This window comes from Eptesicus fuscus, chromosome 6 (genome assembly GCF_027574615.1).
Source record: "Eptesicus fuscus isolate TK198812 chromosome 6, DD_ASM_mEF_20220401, whole genome shotgun sequence".
Lineage (NCBI taxonomy): Eukaryota > Metazoa > Chordata > Mammalia > Chiroptera > Vespertilionidae > Eptesicus > Eptesicus fuscus.
Genome location: NC_072478.1, coordinates 19,158,602 through 19,171,649, shown reverse-complemented (window position 1 = coordinate 19,171,649; position 13,048 = coordinate 19,158,602). Strand labels below are relative to the sequence as shown.

At 40.8% G+C, this 13,048-nt stretch overlaps 1 protein-coding gene and 1 pseudogene across 1 annotated transcript; both read left to right on the top strand.

The window, feature by feature from the left end:
• The first annotated feature begins 3,041 nt into the window (after window positions 1-3,041).
• LOC129149274 (olfactory receptor 7A5-like) lies at window positions 3,042-3,962 on the top strand. Its single transcript, XM_054716836.1, has one exon. It carries the CDS (start codon window positions 3,042-3,044, stop codon window positions 3,960-3,962), a length of 921 nt encoding a protein of 306 aa, XP_054572811.1.
• Window positions 3,963-11,716: 7,754 nt separating this feature from the next.
• On the top strand, window positions 11,717-12,299 carry LOC129149394 (ras-related C3 botulinum toxin substrate 1-like; annotated as a pseudogene).
• Window positions 12,300-13,048: the final 749 nt, after the last annotated feature.

The window sequence follows — 13,048 nt, the reverse complement described above, 5'->3', positions numbered from 1 at the left end:
GCTTTTCATTCCTAAGCTGGCTCAGGAACTGATGCTTCACTCCTTCCTGCTGTCTCGTGTGGGGCCGAGCTTCAGTCTCCATCATCAACCATTCAGAGAGCAATTCAGACCTGCACATGGAGACCTTCCTCTCAGAGACCCCATCCAGGTGAGTCTGGTAACACAGCAGGTACATCAGAAAAGGGTTAGAAAGGATGGAACCTGTCAGCTTTTACCTGAGTCACTGTGACCCTAATCAGCCCAGCCCAGAGACCCTATATCTCTGTTTGTACACTTGGTTAAGTAAAGTAACTAACTTATACTCAATTTACTTAATATGTTAATATGTATGTATCTCTTTGAATCTGCAATATATGGTCCATAGTGGACAATTGGGTGGTGGGAATGGGAGTCCAGTTCGATGACATTGTAGAATGAATGAGATGCATAAAATGGCTGTAGTGAAATGAAAACATATTGAGGAGCTTTGCTGTTCAGGAAGAAGGAGATAGAGTATTAGGAGTGGAGGACAATGCAGTGAAGTGAGAGTGTTTGTATTAAATTTCTAAGACGAGGTGTATTTGAAATTGCTTTGTGTTCATTGAAAAGATTCGGACTAATGAGTGTAGATATGAGTAGCTTGAAACAGCAGTTAGTGAGACATGCATTGCAGTCTCTTCTCTCACGTTGGTATTCACACGAAAAATATTTAATAAGTCTAAAGTGGAATACTAAATAGTTCTAATTCATCACTCGTGAGGCTGCACATATTTTGGGGTTTTGTACTCTTTTACTTTCTATATTGCACAGTTAGTGGAAATTCCTGTCCCACACTCAGCCTTTTCCTGCAGTGATCATTTTTCCATACTTTGAATGAGAAATTCTGCCATGCACTGCGTGAATATAAATTGAGGACTGACCATCTTCTAGCCAAAGAGTATAGTGTGCTGAGAAACAATACTTCTTACAGTTCAGTGATAGAGAAATTCAGGCCACACACTGTACCTTGAGTCTTAATGACACAAAGGCATCATAGCTCACAACAGTTTACATCAATGTAATGAGGCCTTCACTGTTCCAGCTAATGGGGTGGAATATCTCCAAATAGTTTAAAAATTTCTTCTTTACTTCATGTGGGATTTCATTGTAAAATGCCCTTACCCAAGGAACATAAAGAATAGAGACTTAAACTCAGTTCCGTCAAACATACTTTACTAAATAAATTACTTCATGGGATTTCCATTGCTTCTGTAAAATATTCTTGCAGTCATTGTTGAACGTGAACATATACAGGCCTAGGTGCCAGAAGTCTGAAATGAGTCTCATATCAAGATGTGTGCAGGACTGGGTTCCTTCCAGAGGCTCAGGGGAGAATCTGTTTTCTTCCCAATTCCAGTTTGCATTGCTGACCACCTGCATTCCTTGACCCAGGGCCCTTCCTCCTTCATCAAAAGTAATGGTGTACATTTTCATCTTGTGTCTCCTTTTGCATCTAGGGGACCATTGTGTTTACCTTAGTTCCATCTGGATGATCCGGGCTCATCTTCTATTTTAATGTCAGTCAGTTAGCGCCCTAGCTGATTTGGCTCAGTGGATAGAGCGTAGGCCTGCAGGGTGAAGGGTCCCGGTTCAATTCCAGTCAAGAGTACATGCCTGGCATGTGCTGGGGAGTGGGAGTGCCGGGGAGAGGTCAATGGAGAGAAAGGAGACATATGTAATATTTTAAACAATAAAAAATTTAAAGAAAAAAAAAGAGCCCATGTTTAGGTTGCCAGTTCGATCCCAAGTGGGGGCAAGGAGGTAGCTGATCAATAATTCTTTCTCATCATTGATGTTTCTAGCTCTCTCTCCCTCTCCTTTCCTCTTTGAAACCAATAAAAATATTTTTTAAAAAATAAAATAAATAAAGTAAGCAAATTAACAACACTATTCCATCTGCTAACCTAATTTTCCCTTGTTATAAAAAAGTAATATATTTAAAGTACTGGGAATTAGAATGTGGACACCTTTTAGAGGTTCTTATTTTACTTGCTACAAATCATTTTCCAGTATTATTTTGTGTCACTCAAGGGTCCTTATTTAACGGAAACAAGTATTTATTCATAGCCTCTAGAATGAGTAAATACACTATTCCTTAAAACTCCATGCAAAGACAATACTTGGATCATAAGACCTAAAACTACCTGCAGCTAACTCTAACACAGAACCACAGCCTTTCTACTCAGAGAGTGGTCCTCAGGCCAGGACCTGCAGCATCACACCACCAGGGAGCTTGTTGGAAATGCAGAGTCTCTGAGCCCTCCCAGACCTGCTGCATCAAATTCTGCATTTGAGCCCGAATCCTGGGGACTGCATAGGAACATGGAAATTGGAGAAGTGCTGATATCAACTAGGTGTTCTCACCTTTTACTATTGACTAGTATTTACATATTTCTATTATTTGCTTCTATGTTCTTTCCCCCAGATTGAATTGAAGGAACTTTGTTCTTCAGCACCCTCTACTTACAGCCCAGACAGTGCTGAAACCATGGTTAGCACTCAATTCATATTCCTGAAATGCATGAAAAATTTCCCATTAAAACTACAGTATACCTGACATCTTAGGTAAAAAGGAGATTGGGTCAAAAATTCCTACTCTGAAATGACACAGGAAGGTCCTAGAATCTCGGACCCTTTAATACAGTTCCTCATGTTGTGGTGACCCCCAACAATAAAATTATTTTCGTTGCTACTTCATAACTGTAATTTTGCTACTGTTATGAATCGTAATGTAAATATCTATGTTTTCCGATGGTCTTAGGCAACCCTGCCAGCGGTTCTCCACCTGTGGGTCACGACCCACAGGTTGAGAACTGCTGCTGTAGAGCCTAAGACCATCAGAAAACACAGATATTTACATTACGATTCATTAACAGTAGCAAAATTACAGTTATGAAGTAGCAACGAAAATAATTTCTTGACTGCGGGAGACACACTGTAGCGTTAGAGCCACGTGAGTAACACTAGATTGTATGAAAAGTCCTCATGCCCTTTTCTTCTTTCTTGGAAGTCACCCCCACCTCATGGAACCAGGGAATCTTACAGGAGTGTCAGAATTTCTTCTCCTGGGATTTTCAGAGGAACCAGCACTGCAGCCCCTCATATTTGGGCTTTTCCTCTCCATGTACCTGATCACTGTGTTGGGAAACCTGCTCATCATCCTGGCCGTCAGCTCAGACTCCCACCTCCACACACCCATGTACTTCTTCCTCTTCAACCTGTCCTTGGTAGACATCTGTTTCACCTCCACCACCATCCCAAAGATGCTATGGAACATTCAGACACAGAGCAAAGTCATCACCTATGAAGGTTGTATCACCCAGATGTATTTTTTCATGTTATTTGGGGGACTAGACAACTTCCTCCTGACTGTGATGGCCTATGACCGGTTTGTGGCCATCTGTCACCCCCTGCACTACACAGTCATCATGAAACCCTGGCTCTGTGGACTGCTGGTTCTGGTGTCCTGGATCACAAGTGCCCTGCATTCCTTGTTAGAAAGCTTAATGGTGTTACGACTAACCTTCTGTACAGACTTGGAAATCCCCCACTTTTTCTGTGAACTCAACCAAATGACCCAACTTGCCTGTTCCAACACCTTCCTTAATAACATGGTGATGTATTTTGTAGCTGTGCTACTGGGTGGTGGTCCCCTAGCTGGGATCCTTTACTCTTACTCTAAGATAGTGTCCTCCATACGTGCAATCCCATCAGCTCAGGGGAAGTATAAGGCATTTTCTACCTGTGCGTCTCACCTCTCAGCTGTCTCCTTATTTTATGGTACGAGCCTAGGAGTGTATCTCAGCTCTGATGCTACCCACAGCTCACACTCAAGTGCAGCAGTCTCAGTGCTGTACACTGTGGTCACACCCATGCTGAACCCCTTCATCTACAGTCTCAGGAACAAGGACATAAAAGGGGCCCTGAAACGATTCTCTGGGTAGGCAGCCATAGAAGAACAGCTGTGGTAAGTCTGAAAAGTGCACTTGATTTCATGGCTTCAAGACTGAAAACCAGAAATTAAGATCCTTTAATCAGATTGTGTTTGTACAACTTGCTTGTTTCATTTATTTCCCGAAATTTCCATTTATTTGAGTTCAACTTCTCTATACAACTTAAGTAACCATTTTATTACACTTTCTACTACGTCTATTATACAGACAGTTTTTCCCCTTCTCCTGTGTTCTCACCTAACATAGCTTTTTTCAACCTTGATCAGAATGCAAATTCCAGTTTAGTTCATTGACAAAATGGATTTCTGAAGATTAACTTATACTCACATAACATACACCATTGTAAGGAAGTTGTTCTTATTTTACAGATAGAATAGTCATAAGTTGTATTATTCACGTTGGAAAAATTTTGCTTGGTTACTCACACTATTTATATAATTTCATTCCAGGAAAATCTGACACCTCAATTTTAACTTTTATGTTTCTCATTCTTTTTTTTAAATATATTTTTATTAAAATATATTTTTATTTCAGAGAGGAAGGGCGAAGGAGAGAGAGAGAAACATTAATGATGAGAGAGAATCATTGATTGGCTGCCTCCTGCACGCTGGCATGTGTCCTGGACAAGAATCAAACCTGGGACCCTTCAGTCCACAGGCCAACGCTATATCCACTGAGCCAAACCAGCCTGGTCTGATTCTCATTCTTTATACATCAGTACTCTAACTGCTCTTCCTGGTAATGTTGACTTTATCATTGTTCCTTATAAGTCTCAGCCTATTGATGGTAATGCTATAGGCTGAAAATGCCTGGGCACTCACCTTGGGCCCTGCTACTTGTTCCTCAGACCACAGCCAATGTTGTGGCTGGACGGGCTCTTGTGGTCCTTATTAAAATTGCAACAATCATGAGGGATCTATGAAATCACAAGGTTTATTACTCACAGATCCTGGATGATACACAACATCCTAAGGGCCACATCAGAAGGTCTCAGAATGGGGGAAGGGAGGAAGAAGACAGAGAGAGAGAGAGAGAGAGAGAGAGAGAGAGAGAGAGAGAGAGAGAGGGAGAGAGAGAGAGAGAGAGAGAGAGAGAGAGAGAGAGAGAGAGAGAGAGGAGGAGAGAGAGAGAGAGAATAGGTTGAGTTGGGAGGGGATACCAGAGTGCTTCTCTAGTAGCCTTGTCAAAAAGCTGGCAATAGGATTATTTGTGATAGATGTCTTTGAAACAGATGCCTCATGCATCAAAAGCTTAATGTCAGGCCCTAACCGGTTTGGCTCAGTGGATAGAGCTTCAGCCTGCGGACTGAGAGGTCCCATGTTCGATTCTGGTCAAGGGCATGTACCTTGGTTGCGGGCACATCCCCAGTAGGGGGTGTGCAGGAGGAAGCTGATCAAAGTTTCTCTCTCATCAATGTTTCTAACTCTCTATCCCTCTCCCTTCCTCTCTGTAAAAAATCAATAAAATATATTTTTTTTAAAAAAAAGTTTAATGTCAGGTATTTACACTAGTACCATACTACTAGGATTTATAAATAATCTCCTAGTTTTCTTATCTTATTCAACTCAGTGTCCAGAATACCTACAATAATATAGAAACTTCCATTAGATCCAGTATTAAATCTGGGTTTGGCATTCTGGACTTTTAGCATGAGTGGTGCCAATATTAATTCTTCCAATCAGTGGCCAGAGCATACGTTTCCATTTTTGCGTCTTGTTCAATAACATTCAGCAATATGTTACAGTTTTCAGTGTACAGATCTTTCACTTCCTAGGTTATGTTTACTCCTAGTATTTTATTCTTTTTGATGCAGTTGTAAGTGGATTATTTTCTTAATTTCTCTCACAGTTTGTTATTAGACACCACAGATTTCTGTAAATTCATTTTGTATCCCACAATGTTACTGAATTCATTTTTTGGTTCTAACTAATTGTTTTTATTTTAAATAACTTATTGGAATTAATGAATGAAATAAACTGAACATATTTAAAATGCAAACTTTTTTGAATTAAAGGAGCCATACAGAAATTAAGAATACCAGTAATTACCCTGATCCTCTGCTTTTTTATTTCTGGTGATGATGTGAGGTGATAAACTTAATTCAGTCAATTTTGTTAATAAATAAAATATTTAGAAATATTTGGTGAGTCTAAGAACTCCTTGACAGGTAAGAAGTATATGTATGCGTACGTGTGTACATTTTATCTGAATTTCTTTCTAATAAACGCACACACATATATGTCCAACACAGACTTGTTAAAATTTTCATCTTTCATGTTGAAAGAAAACTTTAAAAAAAATTGGAGGGAATGGAAGCTAAAAGAACAAATGGTTAAATTAAAATGAAATTAAAAGAAAGTACAAATCTAAACACAAAGATTTAAAGTAGAATTGTTGAGGAAGATGGCAGCAGAGCTGGTGGAAGTTGATCTCTCCTCCTCCCAGACCAGACTTGGAATCACAACTAAATTATACAACAATCAACCTGAAGATCCCATTGAAAACAGCTGAACAGAAGTCTTACAACCAAGTATTTGCAGAAGAAGCCACATCAAGACCAGTGCCATCTTTCCTGGGGCAAACACTCCCCTCCAATCTGCACCAGCCTAAGGGACTGCACAAGCCCCAAGCTCCCAGCCATCTTGTCTGAGCTCACAGCCCACAAAGGAGTGTGCTGTCTGAGCCTTTTACTAGGAATGGGGAGGCGGTGACCTTATTTCTAGAAACTCAGATCAATGCAAAAGACAATTACTTAAACCTGCATAACAACCTTACCCTGTTTACTGAGCTTTTCCTGGTAATCTCCCATATCTAACTCCCCTCCCTCAACACCATTTTCTGTCTTCAGCTAATGATGGTGGCTAAGGTGGTATTTTCAGGATTACTTAATTTTCCATGGTTTCCATCTCAGTTTGCTTAACTGCATTTTCTGATGTGCCCTCCATGACAAAATCGCCTATGGATGCATTTCTCAGAACATATCCCTGTTTGTTAAGCAGTGCATGACTGTACATCTTTCATTCAAAATCTTAAGCAAACACAATTTTTGGTGAAGATGGCCTACAACTACTTGCCCCTTACTCTACAACAGGACCAAAACTTGCTACTCAAAGAGTGGTCCTCAGACCAGGACCTCAAAACCAGCATTTTCCTGGGACTTTTGAGAAATGCAGATGCCCCAGGCCCACCAGCACCTGCTGAATCAGCATCTGTACTTGAACTACAAACGTGGGTGATTCATATTGATAAAGACTAACAGGAATTTCAGCAAACATAACCAGTCAGGAGGGTCTATAGGAGGAGATAGCACTAATGGAATTTCTCACACTGTCTGTAATCAGGAGAGCCCTACAGGAAGAACTCTATGTTGATAAAACTCCATGGTTCTAAATTCCCCTTCCCTCTTCCTTTCCCTCCATAAGGACCCCTCCATCTTGGCACACAGGCCAGAGTGTGCATGTAGCTTGTCATGTCTGCATGCATGGGTTGCAATACTTTCTTTTTCCTGAATAAATCCTTTTGGTGATGAAACACTTACTCAGTAATATTGTTTAGTCAATAATATGCACTGTGAAGTTGGAGAAGAGCTCATCTAGACTAGGAATTTTTACCTTCTAAATATGACATAATTATTTGTGTTGGGTATTACAAGTATTTAGCAGCCTACCTTCAGATTTTCCCTCGTTGGGAACCACTGCACAGTCAGAGAATTGAAAGCATCATGACAGATTCTAATCAACACCTTACACTGATTATAATGTTGGGTTGGTCACTAAACTTCCTCAAGCCCACTACTGCATTGAGAATGAAGTTGATAATTTTATAAGTTCAGAGAAAGGAGTTTTATAAACTTTAAATCAAATAATGCATATAAAGTACTAAACTCAGATTGTACAGCATAAAATTATAAAATTATGTCTCATAATTAACAAAGATCTTATGATGTGGGACTAAATAGCAGCTCTTATCTTCTGATATAATTACGAAATTTCTCATTGATTTGGCAAATGTGTCATGAAGCCAAGGAGGGTGGTGCACAAAGCTTTACATCAAAGTCACACAGTCCTCTCCCTTGTTGAAGAGAGAAATTGCAATTCTCTGGAGGTATCATGGCTTGTGCCTCACAACAATTCAGCACTTTGAAAATCCAAGGTTCCTAGTCAAGCCAGTCTCCACGGTCTTGGACTTTAGAGAAAATTTAATTCAAAGTTGGGTAAGGTGCTGGGAGATGAGACCTCAAGAGAGTCATGGAGAAGGAGTAACAAAAACAAGATTCACTTAACGTCTAAGCTGGTTCCTTAGGAACAGAGAATCGGCAGGAACATTTTCCATTCTGTTCAGACCAGTGTGTCCCACAGGGAAACCGGGTGCTCAGAGGTGGGAGCAACAATGCAAACAGGTATCTAATGAGCAGATAAAGGAGGAGTAATATCTCCTCTGCAGCAGACTCCCAACTTGTGCAGCGTTAGGCTGGAACAGAACATATTTACTTCTTTTGGAGTCTCAAGTCTGACTCTGAGACTATTGCTTGACTCCTTCCTGCTCTTTTGTCTGAGAACAGAGCTTCAGTCTCCCACATTAACCATCCAGGGAGCAATTCAGACTTCTACAAGGAGCCCTTCCTTTCAGAGACCCAACCAGGTGAGTCTGAGAGTGCAGCAGATGCTGTGGGAAGATTCAAGGAATGCATCCCAGAATTTCTCTTCCTGAGGTAACCTGAGAGCCTACCCAGGCCAGCTCAGACCTGAGAGACTGCCATAAATGTTTGCTAGGTAAGCAAATACATAGTTAATACATTTAGTATGCTAAATTAGTTTTCTTCTAAAGTCATTGCTGTTTGGCATAGAATTGCTTTATTTATGTATAGATGGATTTAGGGGAATGGATGAAAATGTATTAATTTTGTGTGGTCAATTCCATCAGTCTGTCATATGGTGTCTTCTCCCGTTATTTTTAAACATAAACAGTTCTACATCTTTCACCTTGGCAAAAACATTCTTTTGCATTCAATTAATGATCTTTTCTATCCATTTTCTAAGCATAATCTAGTTATGTTTATATAGGTAGAAATTATAACTGTAGACACTGCTTACACGACTGCCTTTTGAAAGTATATTTTTGTATTTTTATTTGCACACCCTTGCCCATATATCTGGAATTGGAGGCTTATATTGATGTGATTAAAGTTCTGTGGGGGCGGTGGGGGGAGTGTTTGGCTTTTTTTTTTGTTTTACAATTTTCTTCCAATTTTATTAATGCCAATATTTGAATACACAATATTCAACCATGTTTATTTTCCCTGCCATTTTTATATTATGAATATTCCATACCTTAACATTTTTTCCATATAAAAGCACACATTTATAAAACTACATAAGTGAACAAAGCCAGTGAGCTCCCTGCTCATTTGACCTCAAATTATACAAAGAAGGCTCAGTATAATGAAATTAGTGTGCTATAATATCGAATTCTCAGGGGTAAGTATGTGAAGAAAGGGGATCAATAGTTGTGGCATAAGCAGGATTTTATAAAGAATGTCCAGGATGATTTGCACGTTGACAAGGAACAGAACCAGACTAGTGCCCACCCATCAGTTGTGTCACAAAGCGATCTAAACTCAAAGCCAAAAATAGCAAAGGAAAGACGCTATTGACCCATATATACACCAGAGTGATCTAATAAACATGGCATAGGTGCTGGAATCACAATTAGATCAGAGGCTGGGGAGGACGCTGTGGTAAGGCCCCTGAAGCAGTGAAGTTCCAGTCAGGATGTGGTCCCTTGAGTCCCAGGTAACTTCAGCACCCACGCTGTCCCCCTCTTCTCTCTGCACATGGCTCTCTGCTGGGCTATTCACTGTTATTTTTCCTTCATTATCAGGAAATGGCTTTTTAAGCTGTCCATACATTTATTGTGTTAAATTCCAGATTTGTTTCACTGTTTTCCAAAAGAAATCATGCCTTTTACATTGTGACCCAAAGTTGTTGCGTGCGCATGCACACACACACACACACACACACACACAAGAGAACAAAGGGAACCATGAATGATTATGCATGTACCCCCACTGTGTATGACACACTCTAACACTTTCTTTTGTGGCTCCTTGATTCCATTCTATTTCATTCTTACAACTGTAATCTCACAGCCTAATGGCTCCTGATCTCAGAATATGGAGAACACTCCTCAAGCTTGTTCTCCACACCCAGCTTCATAGAATCCTGTCATAAAATACATGTTTATTCAGCCACACTAAACTAAATCTGAAGGGGGGAATGAGTTTGTATAACATGTTATATGCCTCAGGTACTCACAGTCTAGCAAGGAACAAAGACATGGGATTAAATAAAAGTCTCACCATGGGTGCCCTAACACCTAGATTAAGAGCATGAGAAAGTGACCTTTTCCTGTGCTAATGTTAGAAAAAGAAAAGGTTCATGAAGGAGAGGATCCAGTCTCTCTGAAAGAAGAGTTAGAGTTTGGAGGATTGAAAGGGCTTAAAAAATTCCAAAAAGACCAGTGGGGAGACCCCAAGCAGAGGAAAGCAAGCCCATAAAGGCTCTGAGCCCTGAAGCTGTGGTGTCAGGAGAAGCAAGAGTCAGGATTAATGTGTAGGAGACCAGTGTGAGGGAGGCCAGGGCTCTGTGAGGGTGGAGCTGGTTGAGAGTTCACAGACACTGGAGCCTGGTGTTTGAAGCTACGAAATTTTGGCTTCTATCTCCAGTGAGGTATGACTAGGGGAGGAATTTTATCAGAGAGTTCAATGATCAGCATTAAAGTTCTCTCTGAGTCAATATGTGCATTTGGCTAGAGGGGTGCCCACCTGTTAGATGGGAGAGATGACAGGGAACTGAAATATGTCTGTGGATTGTAGACCGAGGTGCTGGGTAGCAATAAAGACATTTGAGAGGTTAAAACAAATAATTAGCCTCATCCCATCACAGTGGTAACCATTCATTTACCAACAAGAAGGAAGTGCACCAAGCTCTCTACGTACAGTATATTGATTATCTGTCCATTATAATAGGCCGATGGATACTGCAATCTTCACCATCAGGTGAGGATATTAACAATTATTAGGCTGTAGCCCTAACTGGTTTGGCTCAGTGAATAGAGCATCGACCCGAGACTGGAGGGTCCCAGGTTCAATTCCGCTCAAGGACACATTCCTGTGTGGCTGACTCCATCCCCAGTAAGGGGTGTGCAGGAGGCAGCCAATCAAAGATCCTCTCTCATCATTGATGTGTCTATCTCTCTCACCTTCTCCCATCTCTCTGAAATCAATAAAAGTATATTTTTTAGAAATAGACAAAGAGAGACTCTTAAAAGTAGTAAGAGAAAAGCAGTTAGTTACCTACAAGGGAGCCCCCATAAGACTCTCAGCTGATTTCTAAACAGAAAACTTGCAGGTCAGAAGGGAGAGGTAAGAAATATTCAAAATGATGAATATCAAGGACCTAGAACCAAGAATACTCTATCTAGCCCAGCTGCCATTTAGAATTGAAGGTCAAATAAAGAGGTTTACATACAAGAAAAAGCTAAAGGAGTTCATCACCACCAAACCAATATTACATGAAATATTAAAGGATATTCTTGAAGGAGGAGGAGCAGGAGGAGGAGGAGAAAAAGATAAAAAATATGAACAAGCCCACCACTTCCCTCCTCATCCCCAGGCCGCCGCTGCTGCGACTCCTTCCCCCCACTCCCCCCCCAACAAGTTCACCCACCCACCCCCAGCGGCCCAGATGCAGGCCATCCATTGTGTGGTGGTGGGAGAAGGATCTGTAGGTAAGTAAAACTTGCCTACTGATCAGTTATACTACCAATGCATTTCCTGGAGAATATACCCCCACTGTCTTTGACAACTATTCTGCCAATGTTATGGTAGATGGAAAACTGGTGAATCTGGGCTTATGGGATACCGCTGGACAAGAAGATTATGACAGATTACGTCCCCTCTCCCATCCACAGACAGACGTATTCTTAATTTGCTTCTCTCTTGTGAGTCCTGCATCATTTGAGAATGTTCGTGCAAAGTGGTACCCTGAAGTTTGACACCATTGTCCCAACACTCCCATCATCCTGTTGGGGACTAAGCTTGATCTTAGGGATGATAAAGACACGATTGAGAAACTGAAGCAGAAGAAGCTGACACTCATCACCTACCCGCAGGGCTTAGCCATGGCCAAGGAGATCGGATGCTGTAAAATACCTGGAGTGCTCAGCGCTCACAGAGCGAGGCCTCTAGACAGTGTTCCACGAAGCTATTCCAGCCATTCTCTGCCCCTGCCAGTCAAGAAGAGGAAGAGAAAATGCCTGCTGTTGTAAACCTCTGGGCCTCTCCCCTAGGCTCTGGCCCCTGGGAACCATTGTATGCTTTGCTCAAAAAACAATGAAGCCTTCCAACTCAAGACCAAGTTTTTGTTACAAATTAGCTTTTCCCTAAAACCATTTTGAACCAATCAGTAATTTTTATGTTTTATTATAACAAATAAGTGTAAGGATTCAAACTTTCACATTCTATTAAAATTTAGCCCTAAAATGACAAGCTTTCTTGAAGCCTTATTTTTCAAAAGCCCCTTTCTTGCTCAGATAAAAGAGTTGCCAAAATTCCTTGTGAACTAAGTTGCATTGTTGTGCTAAGAGCACTAAGCACTAAACTGTTTAAAGGCCTTTGTCTTGCAGAAGACTAGCCTCTGACATTAGGGAAGGCAGACACTTACTAATGAGTTGCACACGCAGCCTTCTTTACTAAACGTTGCCGTTCATAATTTATGAACCCATGTCCTTACCTAACATTGTACTGTACATCAACTCAACTCTTTGGATTGGTCTTTATTTCATAGTATAAATGTGAATTGATTTTAAACAATTCATATGTTAGCTTTCGCTGAGATCGTGAACAGAACACCTCCTCGCGTGTTCCTCTGATGAAGTATTCTGCTCAGGCGGGCACACTGGGGTGGAGTGTGGGGAACACTTGATGTGATCAAAGGATGAAGATAATATTTGACAAAATATGAAGTGGAGATTAATTTACACTACATTGTATGCGTAACAAACAGAATTAAAGTGTC